This window comes from Scyliorhinus torazame, chromosome 10 (assembly GCF_047496885.1).
Source record: "Scyliorhinus torazame isolate Kashiwa2021f chromosome 10, sScyTor2.1, whole genome shotgun sequence".
NCBI lineage: Eukaryota > Metazoa > Chordata > Chondrichthyes > Carcharhiniformes > Scyliorhinidae > Scyliorhinus > Scyliorhinus torazame.
The window spans coordinates 102,824,254-102,841,088 of NC_092716.1; the positions used below are offsets into that span (position 1 = coordinate 102,824,254).

The 16,835-nt window shown below is 47.5% G+C and overlaps 1 protein-coding gene across 4 annotated transcripts in view; it reads left to right on the forward strand.

The window, feature by feature from the left end:
- ndrg4 (NDRG family member 4) overlaps positions 1-16,835 on the forward strand; it is a 336,617-nt gene that overhangs the window by 83,492 nt on the left and 236,290 nt on the right. For all 4 annotated transcript variants that reach the window (XM_072518539.1, XM_072518536.1, XM_072518537.1 and 1 more), the window contains exon 3: positions 15,608-15,652. In XM_072518539.1, the coding sequence (XP_072374640.1) occupies positions 15,608-15,652 (45 nt within the window). The remainder of the gene's footprint in view (positions 1-15,607; positions 15,653-16,835) is intronic.

Genomic DNA, 16,835 nt, shown 5'->3' on the forward strand with positions numbered 1-16,835 from the left:
GAAGCTGTTCTGTGGTTACAGACAAAATGCACATTCATCAGCTGGTACCCCTTCCTGTTAATGAAAGCTCCCAGCTCATGCCCGGCCCAGACAGGGTTTTCCACAAATCCCCTCTAAACCGCCTACCTTAAAATTATTTCCCCTTGTTAGCGACCCTTTAACTAAGGGAAAAAGCAGATTTATATCCACCCTCGTATTCTTATACACCTCAATCTGGTCTCCTCGCAGCCTTCTCTGCTCCAAAGTAAACAATCTGAATTTATCCAGCCTCTCTTCATAGCTAAAAGGCTCCATCCCAGGCAATATCCTGGTGAATCTCCACTGCGCTCTCTCTAATGCAACCACGTCCTTCCTATAGTGCGGTGACCAGAACTGAAGACAGTACTCCAGCTGTGGCTGAACCAAAGTCCTGTACAGCTCCAACATCACCTCCCTGCTTTTATAATCTCTGTCACGACTGATAAAGGCAAATGTCCTGTATGCCTTCTTAAATACCCTATTCACCGTCCAGTCGCCTTCAGGGATCTGTGGACAAGCACTTGAAGATCCCTCTGTTCCTTTGAGCTTCATAGTGTCCTGCCATCATGTTACTCCCACGTGCAGCACCTCACACGTTTCAGGCTTAAATTCCATCTGCCACTGATATGCCGATCTGACCAATCAGTCTATATCCTAAGATATAACCTAAGACCTCCTTCACGATCAACCACCCAGCCAATTTTCATGTCATCTGCAAACTTACTTATCCGAGAAACCCAGCATTGATCCCTGTGGTGCGCGACTGGACATTGGCCTACAGACATACAAACTACCTTCTACCACCGCATCACTAAGTCAATTTTGGATTGAATGTCACATTACCCTGGATCCCATGTGCTTTTACCTTTTATCAGTCTCCCATGTGGAACCTTGTCAAAGGCTTTGCTGAAACCCATATAAACTATATCAACTACACTACCCTCATCTATGCATCTAGTCAACTCCTCAAATAATTCAATCAAATTTGTTCGGCATGACCTTTGTCTGACAAAACCATGCTGCCTGTTCCTGATCAAACTTTACCTCTCCAAGTGGAGATTAATTCTGTCCTTTAGAGTTTTCTCCAATAGTTTCCCTGCCACTGATGTGAGACCCACTGGTCTATAATTCCCTTTATTGTCTCTACCATCCTTCTTGAAAAGTGGAACCATATGAGCTGTCCTCCAGTCCTCTGGTACCTCCGCTGTGGCCAAAGAGGAATTAAAAATTTGCGTCAGAACCTATATAATTTCCTCCCTCTTCTCCCACAGCTACCTGGGATACAACTCATTCCGACCTGGGAATTTGTCCACTTTTAAGCCCACCAAAACCTCCAGTATCTCATCACTCCCTATGTCAAACTGCTCAAGAGCCTCACAGTCCCTCTGTCTAATTGATGTCTTAAGAGTTCTTGTTTTAAAAACAAAATTTTAAGTGTCCAATTCTTTTTTTTTCCCCCAATTAAGGGGCAATTTAGCATAGCCAACCCACCTATCTGCACATCTTTTTTGTGTGTGGGGGGTAAAGCAGATAGCATGGTAGCACAAGTGGATAGCACTATGGCTTCACAGCGCCAGGGTCCCAGATTTGATTCCCCGCTGGGTCACTGTCTGCGGAGTCTGCACATTCTCCCCGTGTCTGCGTGGGTTTCCTCCGGGTGCTCCGGTTTCCTCCCACAGTCTGAAGAGTGCAGGGTAGGTGGATTGGCCATGATAAATTGCCCTCAGTGACCAAAAAGATTGCGAGGGGTTATTGGGTTACGGCGAAAGGGGGGGAAGTGGGGGCTTGGGTGGGTCGGTACGTACTCGATGGGCTGGGTGGCCTCCTTCTGCACTGTATGTTCTATGTTCTATGTAAGCATGTGGAGAATGTGCAAACTCCGCACGGACAGGACCCGGGGCTGGGTCAAACCCACGTCCTCAGCACCGTGAGGCAGCAGTGCTAACCACTGCGCCGCCGTGTCGCCCTGGGAAATCTTATGGGTAGCTTCTCTCGGGAGTGGCCTGGGACCTCCCACTTCGTGGGTCCGCTGACCCGCTCGCTTGCCACTCCTGTCCTTTACCACCGTTTGTGGGCCTCTGTGGCCTCTGGAGCTGCTGCTTCCAGGCATTTATGTTGATCCTTGTAAAGTTGTGGGTGAGGGGATGTTTTAGCCCGGATTTTGTGGGCTAATTACGGCTAAAAGTGCCTATTTTCTTGTCCTTCGGAGGAGAGCCACCTGATGTGCGACTGCTCAGCACATCCCCATCACTGGAAGCCCCACCAAAGGACACAAGGATATTGGCAAAAGTACCAGTGGCATGAAAAAGATATTTTTTGTAATGCAGTCAGTTGTTGTGATCTGAATTCACTGCCAGAAGGATTAGTGAAACCAGATTCAATAGTGACTTTTAAGACAGAATTGGTTATGTATGTGAGGAGGAATTAAAATTGCAGAGCTATGAGGAAAGGGCAGTGGAGTGGGACTAATTGGATAGCTCATTCAAAGAGCCAAAACAGGCAAAATCGAATGGCTTCTTTCTGTGCAGTATGATTCTGTACTTCTAATGAGAAAAGCACGCCAGATTTTTTCTCTGTGTCGCTGACGCATTTCATTTTTGGTGTATTTTTCTGTGTCACTGATGCATTTAAATTTTGATGTACTTTATACACAAGGCATTAAATAGATTTGAATGATTTAAAAATGTTCCATTGTCACTGCGCCACTGCAAATAAAGGCTTTAAAAGCCCAATGTATTTTTATGTCAGTTTCCTCACTGACGCCTCGGTTTCATGCATCTTCTAGCCGTAGATCTGACTATATCCATAGAGAAAACCAGGATTATAGTAATCGCCTTTGCTCAATAAATGGTTTGACAGTTTTATTCTTTATTATCCTTGTCCGTTGTCAAATAATAAATATCAGAGAAACTTCATGCTTAATTCTGTCTGTGAATCTCTTTAGGCACATCATCATTGCAATGAATCATACCCCTGTACACAAAATCAAGGCCGGCGTCTAGAACCCAAGGCTAAACTGGTCAGACCATGGATAAGCAAAATTGAGGAAGGACTTTTGTAGAGGTACCTAGTAACGGCTTCTTAACACTACAATGAAGCAATGAACTGGGGGATAGTTTTAACCTCAAAAACACTTGGGTTGAGGTCAGGTGAGACACAAATTTTTAAATCTCAAACCCAACCCACCTCCCATTTGCCCAATTCCTGATCTAACGGAGTAAGAATTGGAGCCTTCAGAGCATTGTTTCTGGGCCAAGAGAAGCAGGAGGGCTTCTTCACACCCCACCAAGTTTTGTTCTTCTTTGCCACTGGAGCTCCGCCCGTGCCATTGGAGCCCCCTCACATCCACCCCAGCCCTCAGCTATAGGGGATAGGGCATTGGATTCCCTCCAAATCTCCAGAAGCCACTTCCCACACAATTCCACTAACGTAGCAGTAAGTTCTTTACCTGCTCTTCTCGCTCCTTCAGAATGCTCCCCAACCAACAGTAAGCCAGGTTCGTCAATCAGGCTGGCTTTTGGAAAGGAAAACTGTTGAGAATAAAAGGCGTGCAGCCTGTTGTCTGAAACCGCATCCTTCCCCATTGACACAGCCTGTCCATCAATATCGCAGGACACTAATGTCAACATTACTTTCTTGCCATGCACACAATATCTTCCTTCTGTTTAACTATATCAAGTCAATTGCATAATTAACTAGATAATTAATTGTACATGCACTGGTTTGGCATGATTCTGAGATGTGAGGCACTAACGGTGGAATTCTCCATTTCTAAGACATGGGGCAGGAGATACAAAAGTCTGAGACACGCACAAACAGACTCAAAAACAGCTTCTTCCCCGCTGTTACCAGACTCCTAAATGACCCTCTTATGGACTGACCTCATTAACACTACACCCTGGGGCAGCACGGTGGTGGAGTGGGTTAGCACTGCGGCCTCACGGCGCCGAGGTCCCAGGTTCGATCCGGCTCTGGGTCACTGTCCGTGTGGAGTTTGCACGTTCTCCCCCATGTTTGCGTGGATTTCACCCCCACAACCCAAAAAGAAATGTGCAAGGTAGGGGGATTGGCCACGCTAAATTGCCCCTTAATTGGAAAAAATGAATGAGGTACTCTAAATTTTTTTTTAGAAACAAAAAAGAACACTACACCCTGTAAGCTTCATCCGATTTCGGTGCTTATGTAGTTACATTGTATACCTTGTGTTGCCCTATTATGTATTTTCTTTTCTTCCCACGTACTTAATGATCTGTTGAGCTGCTCGCAGAAAAATACTTTTCACTGTACCTCGGTACAAGTGACAATAAACAAATCCAATCCAAACTAATCCAATTCTGGGTTTCTGGTTGATGGCTCCGTCCATGTCGGTGTCATCCTCGTTGTTGGTCAGCACCTGGGATTCTGGCTGTGGTTGTGGTCAGTGGGTGGGGGACACCAGGACCGCATCACCAGCAGGTCCTGCAAGACAAGACTTATGATTAGACTGGAAGCCGGGGGCAGGGGGGGGGGGGGGGGGGTGCTGGCAGTGGTGTGGGCTGGGGTGGTGTTGGGGGAGGGCAGTGGTGTGTTGGAGGGGGGTTTGTGAGGGGGGGCGTAGGGGTGGTGGTGGATCATGCATGTGGGAGTGGTGTTGGGTGTGAGGGTGGTGTGGGGGTGGATGGTGGGGTGGGGGTAACACATTTGTCACAGGGAACTGCAACTCAGCAGGGTCATTTCCTTGCCCGATGCCGACCTCCACCCCAGCGATAGCCCTTTCCTCAGGTCCACCGACCACATCCAGGGCCTTCTGCTCTGCCATGGTGAGGGGCCGCAGGTCGTCAGTTCCCCTCCAGTCTTCTCCTGCTTCTGGTGGTTGCCCAGTGAAAAGATCCAGAGCCTTCACCCACCTTAAAAGTATGAAAGCTGACATGGTCTTTCTCCAAAAGATGCAGCTGAGGGAGAAGGACCGACTGCAGGTAAGAAAGGGATGGGTTGGACAGACCTAGCATTCCTGTTATGGGATGAGAGCTAGGGGGTAGCCATACTGCTCAGTAAGATGATGGCATTTAACACGACAAAGATGCTTATGGATCCAGGGAGATGGTACATCATGGTCAGCGGTATCCTGGATGGAGCACTAGTGGTCCTGGTGAACGTGTACGCGCCCAACTGGGACCACACGGAATTTGTAAAGAAAAATCCTTTGCTGGGCCAGGTGGAAATCCCTGACATACATATGCACCGACTAATCATGGGGGGACTTTAACTGTGTACAGGTCAAACCCCAAAACAGAGAAAATGGCAAGCATAGCTAGCGAACTAGGGACATTTATGGAGCAGGTGGGGCGGTGGACCGAGAAGGTTCATGTCTCCGGGTAAGATGGAGTTCTCATTTTTTTCGCAAGTGCACAATGTCTATACCTGTATCGACAAACAATTCCTCAAATACGGGCAGAGATGGCCTCCAACGCACATAAAACCACTCCTCCGACCCCCTAAAGGCGACTCTCAAAACCTGTGAACATGGTTTGCTGGCCCCCTCCCACACCTCTCGCACACATCTGCTACTCCCGGGAAGAAGCAACTCATCCAGGTCTGAGTCATATGGACCCTATGCACAACCTTAAACTGTATAAGGCTCATCCTCGCGCAGGAGGAGGTAGATTTGATTTGGTGCATTATCTCGCTTCAAATTCCCCATCCCGTCTCAATCCCCAACTCTTCCTCCCACTACCGCTTGATCCCTTCCACTAGGGCTGAACCCTTCTCACCCAACATCCATAAATATCCCCAATCCTCCCTTCCGCCCCACTCATCCAGGACCAATAACCTCTCCAACAAAGTATAGTCCGGCAGCCAAGGAAACAAGGGCAGTTCCTTCCATGCAAAATCCCTCACCTGCCAATATCTAAAATCACTCCCCCTCAGCAACTCAAACTTCCTCCAACCCCGCAAACTCCCCCTCTAAAAATAGGTCCCTAACCCACTCTATCCCTTCCTCTTGCCATCTCCCATACATCCCATCCATCCCCCTGGTGTGAACCTATGGTTTCCACATAATGTGGGTAATACTGACAAATGCCCTAATTTAAAGTGCCTCCTCCACTGATTTCACAATGTAACTGAAGATTCCACCACTGGACTGCTCAGATACTTCCTCGGGGAAAAGAGCACTGGGGTTGTCACCAGAGTCTCAAACTCGTCCCCCTACAAGATTCCTCCTCCAGCCACACACCCCTCCCCCCACCCCATCCATCGGCATTCGCCGCCCAATAATAGTACATTCGGTTAGGAAGTGCCAGCTATCCCTCCTGCCTCCTTCTTTGCAATAGGGCACTACTAATCCTCGGTGAATTGCCTGCCCAAACAAACTCTGAAATCAGTTTGTCCACCCTTTGAAAAAAGGCCTTGGGAAGGAAAATTGGGAGGGATTGAAAAATAAACAAGAACCATGGTTACACATTCATCTTTACTATCTGCAATCTCCCCGCCAGTGTCAAATGCAAGGTGTCAAATCTTTTGAAATCCCTCCCTAACCTCCTCTATCAAGTCCCACTTAAACATAATGGCCCAGTCCAGCACCACCTGAATCTCTAAATACCAAAATCTAACCCTAGCCACCGTAAAAGCCAAGACCCCCAAATTCGCATTCCTCTCCAGAGCATTCACGGGGAAGATTTCACCTTTCCCGACATTTAGTTTATACCCGAAAGAGGCCCCAAACTTCCCCAATAAGTCCAAGTTGGTGGATGAGATCTTAAGTGTGGATCGCAGGTATGCAAGTGACCTGACCCCAGAACTTTTGGTATGCAGGAAAAAACTGCAAACACAATGTGACTTGATATCCACGGACAAGGTGGTGTGGCAATTGAGGCGGGCAAAAGCGTCAGTCTACGAATATGAGGAGAAAGAGAGCTGGCTCTTGTCTTATCAACTGCGGCAGAAGAACGCAGACAGGGGTCAACAGAGCAGCTGGTGAAGTTCTTGAATAACAAGTTTCAGCAGCAGAGGAAAGAGGCTCTGGAAGACCTAGCCAAGGTGGTGGAGCCGTTGAGAACTGGGATTGAGCAAGTCGAGCAGAGGTTGGAGTCCCAGGGCTGGGCGATTCAGAAAGTGGAGGAGGCAGTCGGGGAGCATGAGGAGCAGATGTCCTCCTTGGCGGCGGAGTTGAGGGTAATGTGGGAAAGCCAGAGAGGCTGAGGGAGAAGGTGGACGACCTGGAAAACTGCTCCAGGAGGAAAAACGTGAGGATTGTTGGGATGCCTGAAGGTGAGGATGCTGGAGACGTTTAAAAAAAAAAAATTTAGAGTACCCAATATATTTTTCCAATTAAGGGGCAATTTAGCGTGGCCAATCCACTTACCCTGCACATCTTTTTGGGTTGTGGGGGGGCGAAACCCATGCAAACACGGGAGAATGTGCAAACTCCACATGGACAGTGACCCAGAGCCGGGATCGAACCTGGGACCTCAGCGCCGTGAGACTGCAGTGCTAACCACTGCACCACCGTGCTGCCTTGCTGGAGAAGTTGATGGGGGAGGGGGCCTTTGACTGGCATCTCGAGGTGGACCGAACGCTCAGGGCGCTCAGGAGGAGGCTGCAGGTAGGGGAGCCGCCAAGAGCGATGGTGCGGCTGCATCGCTTCAACCGGATAAAAGCTGTCCTCTTTAAGAAGGGGGTGAAGTTTGGAGTTTTGATTCTGGCCTGTCTGTGTGTGATATTCCAGAAACAGGCGCTCTATTTCAACATGTCAGAGGAGGTGATGGATTTTATAGGCGACAATGGGCTAGGAGGAGTGTGCGGACATTGAACCTTGGAGGAGATTTGTGTGCTTTGTAAAGTGCATGTGGGTATGTGACTTTCGGGGCTGGTCTTGATGGGGGAGCAGTGATGGTGAGTGTGTCTTTTGTTACTCTTTGTGTGTTGGCAGTTGGGAAGATTGGTGGGGGGGAGCTGGAGGGAAGAGGGAGGCCTAGGGCGGGGGACCACCATGCTAGCTGGGCGGGCTAGTTAACGGGGTGAAGTGGTGCTTGCCTGGAGGAAGGTGTGGGGGGGGGGTTGTTTTTTTTGTTTGAGGATGGGGAGGGGAGGGGGAAGGGTTGCTGAAAAGGGTGTCATTGGTGTGGCGCAGTTGGGAAGGGATCAATGGCGGCAGACATCTGAGGGTGGGTCTGGAGGGGCATGTGGGTAGGTGGGATATGGTGGGGTGTTGGTTTTCAGGGGACCAGGAGGGTTGTGGTTGTTTATTGAGTTGATGTGTTCTTCTGATATTTTGTGTATATTTGTGAAAATGCCTTCAATAAATAAATATATTTAAAAAAATATCTGGAGGCAACTCCACCACCATTTCAAGTTGGAGGCAAGTTCACTTCTGGCTACCTAGTGGTTACTTTCATGGCCAGTGGCAGTGGATGCCCACCCAGTACCTGTCATGGAAGTGCCCCTTTAAGCAATGTTTTGTCTTATCACATGGCTTCAGTGATGTCGTTGTGTGGGTGGAGCTGAGCTGTGGCTCTGAGAGTTGGTTTTACTTTGGTTTGGGGCTATTTTGTTGGCTCTGAGTTTTTTTGCCTTTGTTTTCACATTTGGCTGCTGTATTCAGAAAGAGAAGTATCTTGGCCTGTCTCTCCATCTTCATTTTAAAAGCTGGTTTCAGATTACTTGACAACTTTTTTTTTTAAATTGCTTTCTGGAAGGAATTCAAGCCTGCTGTTTTGGAAAGGAAACAACAGCATCCATACCAGGTCTTGAGTGCTGTGTGTTGGGCCACACCTTTGAAAAGGGGGTACTGGTTTATGAGATCTTGTTATTAAATTGGAACAGTTAAAGGGGAGAATTTATTAAGGGTGATACATAGATTACTGTAACAAAAGGGAAAATGCTGGAAAATCTCAGCAGGTCTGGCAGCATCTGTAGGGAGAGAAAGGAACAAACGTTTCGAATCCGATGACTCTTTGTCAAAGTTTACTATAGATTACTGTAGCTGTGTGGGGTATTTATGTCGGTAGTTGATAAAAATGCTTACTGTGTGTGTTTATAAAAATGTTAACTAAATTCGTAGAATAAAGCTTGTTTTTGATTAAAAGTGCTTACGGCCTCTGCTGAATAACACCTCAAAGGCAGGCCCTTGTGCTCATTGTAACCAAAATCAATAAACAGTTGTAGGTCAGGTGAACTCCATGATATACTTTGGAGTTTTCTAAACCCTGGCCCATAACCGTGCGCATGCTGCCAATTCCTGGACAATGTGACAAATGTGAGTCACCAGATCCCTGGACATATGGATGCATTGGCGACACTGTCTTTCACTCATCTGCAGATAAAGCATGCGAGTTGCATACACCCTGAGTCTTGCCAAGCGCCTACGAACAACATTTGTGAGCCTCATCCTCCTATGTCCGGAGGGGACTCTTCTCCTCATTCTTCTCTCCTGCCTATATTTGATTATGCAGGCAACAATAAATCCAGGCTCCATCTTCCTGATGGTCTCCTCTCTGCAGCATCAATGAGAAACTGACATGACTAAGCATCAGCCTGCAACGGTCTTATTTCTGTCAATGACTCATAAGTGACTGTGGGTTCAAGGGTTTTGTTCCAGTGTCTGAACCTAATCGCCCCAGAAATCTAGGCCAGCGCAGGTTTTGTTTCAAGGTGCACCTCCCTCCAGCACTCCCTCTCCACGCCACTTCCCCCCGCTTCCCCAATCCTTTACATGGCTGACTGCTATGAGATTGCTTTGGTCAAGCACTTGGATGAAATGAATGAAAATCGCTTATTGTCACGAGTAGGCTTCAAATGAAGTTACTGTGGAAAAAACCCTAGTCGCCACATTCCGGCGCCTGTTCGGGGAGGCTGTTACAGGAATTGAACCGTGCTGCTGGTTTGCCTTGGTCTGCTTTCAAAGCCAGCGATTTAGCCCTGTGCTAAACAGCCCCTGTGCTGCTTTCAGCCCAGGTGCTTTGATTGTCATTCAGCACTTTAAGATCACACCCTTTGGAATACACATGAATGAAAATGCTTAGCCGGGAGCTGAGATTATTTGAGGGGTTTCTGAGGCTTCTCTTTTGTGAAGCTCTTCTGTAACATACATCTAAAATTTGTTCAGTTGCCAGTTTGCTCTGGAGTGCATTATTCCTCTGGGATCTTCATGCTGTGAACAAGGGTTAATTCATGGACATCAATTACCAACGCACTGTGGGATTAGTCTTGCATGAAAGCAAATCATAGTTTCACTTGGCTGATTCCTTGCATTGTCATTGAAAGGTTCCTAACATGTCTCCGTTGCACATCTTTCTTCATTTGGGAATGCACAGTTGGATGGATTGGATTGGATGGATTGGATTTGTTTATTGTCACGTGTACCGAGGTACAGTGAAAAGTATTTTTCTGCGAGCAGCTCAACAGATCATTAAGTACATGAGAAGAAAAGGGAATAAAAGAAAATACATAATTGGGCAACACAACATATACAATGTGAAAATGAAATGAAAATCGCTTATTGTCACAAGTAGGCTTCAAATGAAGTTACTGTGAAAAGCCCCTAGTCGCCACATTCCGGCGCCTGTTCAGGGAGGCTGGTACGGGAATGTAACTACATAAGCACTAGCATCGGATGAAGCATACAGGGTGTAGTGTTAATGAAGTCAGTGCCCCTTTTAATGAACACAAGTGCATAATTCTGCTCTCCAATTGGTCCTTAGAGCCCTCACGAGCAGAGTACCTCCTGATTTTGTTTCTATACTGCACCATCACTGCAGGTTGAAAGATGGTGGTGCTGTGGGCGCACGACCAGACCAGTTTGGTCCCCCCTCTGTGAGTGTGGAAATCCCTCCCATTGTCCTGGAGGAGCTTAATGTTCAGGTTTCCCTCCCTCCAAGAACCTTTCAACCCTCCCCCTGTATTCCTTAATCCCATTGTGATTGAGCTGGATAACCATTTGTTACCCTCTGAACATGAACATGGCCTATGCCCTGTGTGGACCTCACCCCTCACATCATCAGGACACTTTCAGAGTCTGATATATATCACCCACCCACTTACCACACCCTCTAATGCCCATACAGTATATTTTACTTCCACCTAAAGGCTGCAGATGTCTCCTCTGACGAAATATCCCATTTGCGGCCCAGCATGATGCCAGAAACCCCTGGACCAACCCTGCATACAACATCCTGGGCATGACAGAGACTGGGCTGACATACCCTCTGTTATAACCTGCCTGCTGCTGTTGTGTATATTATATGTTATTGTAAATAAATGTTATTTCTTTGTATCCTTGAAACTCGTGCTGGATTCTTCCTGGCCCTCACAAAACCCTCCCCCTTGCTTGTACCGGAACAAGGACAACCTTTGCAAGCTCGTCGGGCAGCATGGTCGGCACGGGCTTGGAGGGCCGAAGGGCCTGTTCCTGTGCTGTACATTTCTTTGTTCTTTGTTCTTTGTATTGAGGCGCTTTTTCACTCGACGATCCTTCCATTCTGACCAAAGTTGTTTATGTTATTCTGTAACCATCCTGGTGCTGAGGGTGCTTCCCCACTGCCTCCCTCCCCCCAGCCACATGTCTGCGTGCAACCTTCCCCAATTTTGCCACCAGTGGAACCCTTGCCCTTTGGCCCTTTCCCATTTCTCAGGTCAGTTTCCCCCGCTTCCATGGTTGAGGCTTTGCCCTTCTGCACATTAAGGTAGGCGAATGAACCTCGAAGGCATGACAAAGTGCAGGTCACAAGGTACACATTGCTTATATAATGCTCTCTTGATTCAGAGTGGGGGATAATTCCAGTGAGCAATCTTTATTATGAGATGCAAATGTATTGAAATTACATTCTTGATGCGGCATGTGGGAAATGGGTCACACCATTGGGGCTGGAACGGACGATCCCAGACTGCTTTTTCAACTGCGGTAAACAGATTTTTCCAACCTCATGATGTTTTCTATTCACGTCCACCATGATGCCCACCAAGGGCAGGGCCAAAACATTATGCCTATTAAATTGGCCTTTAACCTTCACAAACCACTTAATCTTTTTAAAAAATATTTTATTCACGACATTTGCATATAAACAAAAAGCAGAAGAAAAATCATACAGATTATAAATAACCAACATCCACTCCCCCCCCCCCCATTTGCTCCCCCAATATCGCCCCCTTTCTACATCCTTCCTTCCCCATTTTAACCCCTTTACCCTCTCCCCCACCCCTTTTGCTGACCCCTCAATCCTCCTTAAATCAATAAACGGCTTCCGACTCCAAGTGAACCCATTGACCTACCCCCTCAGGATGAACTTGAATGTCTCCAGCCTCAGGAATTCCACCAGGTCGCTCACCCATGCCCCTGCTTTCGGCGGCTCCGAGTCCCTCCACTCGAGCAAGATCCCATCACCAGGCTATCAGAGAGGAAGAGGCCAAAACATTGGCCTGTGTCTCCACCTGGACTCCCATGTCTCTCCGACACCCCGAATATCGCTACCTCTGGAGTCGGGGCCACCTTCACCCCCAATACTTCGGACATTACGTCCGCAAACCCCTGCCAAGATCCTTTCAGCTTCGGACATGCCCAAAACATGTGGACGTGATTTGCAGGCCTCCCTGCGCACCTCCCACACCTATCCTACCCCCTCAAAAAACCCACTCATCTGTGTTATCGTCATATGGACTACATTCAACTGAGGTGAGGCTGACCGACAGGTACCTGAAACCGTTCTCCCTGGGCAACCCGTACTCTTCCTGCAGGTCCTCCAGCTTCATGAATCTGCCCTCTATAAACAAATTGCCAAATCGCTCAACCCCTGCCTGCCACCACCCCCAAAACCTCGCATCCAGCCCCTGCCAGTGCAAACCTATGGTTGTCGCAGTTTGGTGCCCACACCGAGGCACCCTCCAGTCCCAAATGCTGTCCACTGGCTCCACACCCTTAATGTTGACACCACCACTGGGCTCACGGAGTACCTGGCCGGCGAGAATGGCAGAAGCACTGACAACAAAGCCCTTCAGCTCATTCCGCTACACGAAGCCGCCTCCATCCGACCCCATGACAACCCTTCCCCCACGACCCATTTCCTGACCATGGCAATGTTTGGAGTCCAGTAATAGTTCATCATGTTCAGTAATGGCAGCCCCGCTGCAGAAAAGCCTTCCTGACCCACGCGGTCTTCCCTGCCCACACAAACACAGAGATCAGTGCATTGACCTTTTTGAAGAAAACCTTCGGAACGAAGATTGGGAGGTTCTGAAACACAAACAGAAAGATTGGCAGCAACGCCATTTTAACTGTCTGCAGGGCAGCACAGTGGTGCAGTGGTTAGCACTGCTGTCTCACGGCACCAAGGTCCCAGGTTTGATCCCCGCTCTGGGTCACTGTCTGTGTGGAGTTTTCACATTCTCCCCTTGTCTGCGTGGGTTTTGCCCCCACAACCCAAAAATGTGCAGGGTGGATAGATTGGCCACGCTAAATTGCCTCTTAATTGAAAAAATGAATTGGGTACTCTAAGTATATAGAAGAAATTTTTTTTGTTTACTGTCTGCACCCGTCCCGCCAGCGACAATTGCAGCACAATCCCACCTCTTAAAGTCCCCCTTCATCTGCTCCACCAACCAAGTATCTAAACCTCGCCCCCACTACCTTGAACGGCAGCTCTCCCGCCCTCTAGTCTCAATCGGGAGATTACTTCCCATATTCAGCTTGTACACGTAGAACTGGCCAAATTCCTCCAAAATCACCATAATGCCCCCAATACTGCCCAATGGGTCTGAAATGTATAGCAGCAGATCATCTGCATACAGCGAGACCCTATATTCGGCACCCACGGCACAATCCCTCTCCAGTCCCCCGATGCCCTAAGCGCCATTACCAACGGCTCTATCGCTAAAGCAAAGAGCAAGGGTTCGTCCACATACGTGGTTCATTCACATGCTTACAACCGGTGCCTTGTATAGCAACTGGACCCAGTCCACAAGCCCCTGCCCGAAGCCAAACCGCCCCAGCACCTCCCACAGATATTCCCACTCCACCCGATCAAACGCCTTCTTCGCGTCCATTGCCACCACCACCTCCACTTCCTGACGCTCCAAAGGCAACATAATTACATTGAGTAGCTTTGTCACATTCGCCGACAAATGTCACCCTTTCATGAAACCCGTTTGATCCTCGCCTATCACCCACGGGACGCAGTCCTCGATTCGCGAAACCAACACTTTCGGCAACAACTTGGCGCCTTTGTTCGATAATGATATCAGGTGGTACGACGCAACACAGCTCCGTATCCTTGTCTTTTTTTCAATATCAGGGAGATGGACGCCTGCAACAATGTAAGGGGAAGTTTCCCCCCCCCCTCCCTATCATTATACGCCCTCACCAGCTGTGGCCCCAGGTTCTACACGAACATTTTAGAAAACTCCACCACGAACCACTTATTCTAATTAGTGGTGAGATAATTTGAACCAATCAAAAAAAAGGTTTTCCTACTATCCACTTACTTCATGTCCTATCATAACTCACTGAGCAATATCACAGGCAATGGTGCCATTTAGCTCAGTTGGCTGGACAGCAGGTTTGTAATGCAGAGTGAGGCCAACAGCACAGGTTCAATTCCCGTATGGGTTGAGGTTATTCATGAAGGCCCTATCTTCTCAACCTTGTACCTCGCCTGAGCTGTGGTGATCCTCAGGTTAAATCATCAGCAGACAGCTCTCCCCCTCAAAAGGAAAAGCAACATATGGTCATCTGGGACTTTGACGACTTTATCACTGGTGATCCATTCATATTAATATATATTTAAATTCATAGCAATTTGAATTGATATTGTGCCTTAACAAGGAAAGCAGAAGAAAATATATAAGGGCGGCATGTGGCGCAGTGGTTAGCACTGAGACTGTGGTGCTGAGGACCCGGGTTCGAATCCCGGCCCTGGGTCATTGTCCGTGTGGAGTTTGCACATTCTCCTCATGTCTGCATACAGCGAGACTCTATATTCGGCACCTACCGCACAATCTCTCTCCAGTCTCCCGATGCCCTAAGCGCCATTGCCAACGGCTCTATCACTAAAGCAAAGAGCAAGGGGAGAGCGGGCACCCCTGCCTTGTCCCCCGATGCAACCCAAAATATCCCGGACTCACTTGGTTCATCCACATACTTGCAACCGGTGCCTTGTATAGCAACTGGACCCAGTCCACAAGCCCCTGCCTGAACCCAAAACGCCCCAGCACCTCCCACAGATATTCCCACTCCACCCGATCAAACGTACAACCCAAAGATGTGCAAGGTAGGTGGATTGGCCACACTAAATTTCCCCTTAATTGGAAAAAAATAATAATTGGGTACTTTTTTTAAAACAAGAAAATATATAGACGATGGGAAAATTTCAACCCTTAAAAGATTTTTTAAAAGTACATAAATACCGCTTAGCTCTACTAAAATGGTTGCCATACTAATGATTAAGAAACTTGAAATAAAATGTGATGGGCAGATCCCTGACTGTGGTTTATGGTTGATTGAGCCCCTCCCAATCCCCGAACTAGTTATTAGGCTGATTAGCATTTAAAATAATGCAGCGCAGCTAATGAAGATCTTCCATTATTGCTCCATTTGAAGTGCTTTATTTTTCTCTTTTTGTAGGATAATTGCGATGAGTTCCTGCCCCCCATGGACTCAAACTGGCAGGTACTGTACATCAATTTGTTTTGTCATTGTACGACTATAGTCTTGAGTTCTGCTGAGACCAGGGTAATTTCTGCGGACAGAATCGGTGTCTGATGCCGTGTGAGCTATCTTAGGAACTCTTTATGCTTGTCCTGCTGCCCTAATTTAAAACATCCATTTTAAGCCTACATTCAAACTTACTTTCTCCCAATGATTATGCTTGCTCTTGCCAACACTACACCTTGGGTGAAGAATGGAAACAGGCAATGCTTCACACCACTGCTATGATAAGAAAACTAGTTGCCAAAGTGACCGTGTATCTGGGCAATTTGCAGATACACGTTGGGGTAACCAGGCCTCATGATTCTCTCATCACAGCAAATGTCTGCCTCTGCTTGCTAACTTTTGGTCCAAGAACAAAACAGACCAGGAGGAAATTGAAGGTGAAACCTTCATTGCAGCACAGCATGCCATAGTGCTGTGCTTCCAAGAGTTGTTGTACTTCAAAGGATGGGAAGAAGGATGAGAGATTCTTGGGATCCTTGTGAAAGACAGTTGAGTGACTAAGAGTTGAGTGCAAATTAGATCAATAGGTCAGAGATGGTTGCCATGGAGGAAATGAGCCTGGTGATGTTGGGGGGAAGAAGTTGGGAACTTGGGGTGGGATTAGGGTGGGGGTGGATGAGGAGACAATAGCACATAATGTAGCTGCACAATTAGTCTTAATCATTGAAAAAGAAATCCATAAGCTCCTAGCACTTGGTAGTGCGGATGGAGGGACAGAAGTGCAATACAAGTTGGTCCTTGGCGGAAGAAAAATAATTTTCCCCACAGTGGTCATTAGGTTTGGACTAGCTATGGAAAAGGACAAACAGCAAGCTAGAGTAAAAATATTTAATTGCCGATGACCAACGAATCTAGCTCGGGTGAATTGGAATCAAAAGATTGGCAGGCAAAACTGTAATTGGACCATCTTTTAAGAGGAAGATTTGAGTACAGTTGAGGTACATTCTAATGAGGGAAAAGGTAGGACATCCAAAGTCAAAACTCCCTGGAAGTCGAAAGAGATAGCGAGCAAGATGAAGCAGAAAAAGAATATGATAGATCTCAGGTTGATGATGCAAGTGAGAATCAGGCTTAATATAGAACGTTGAGAGGAAGTGAAAAGTGAAATGAGAGGCAAAGAGAGAATTCGAGAATAGAC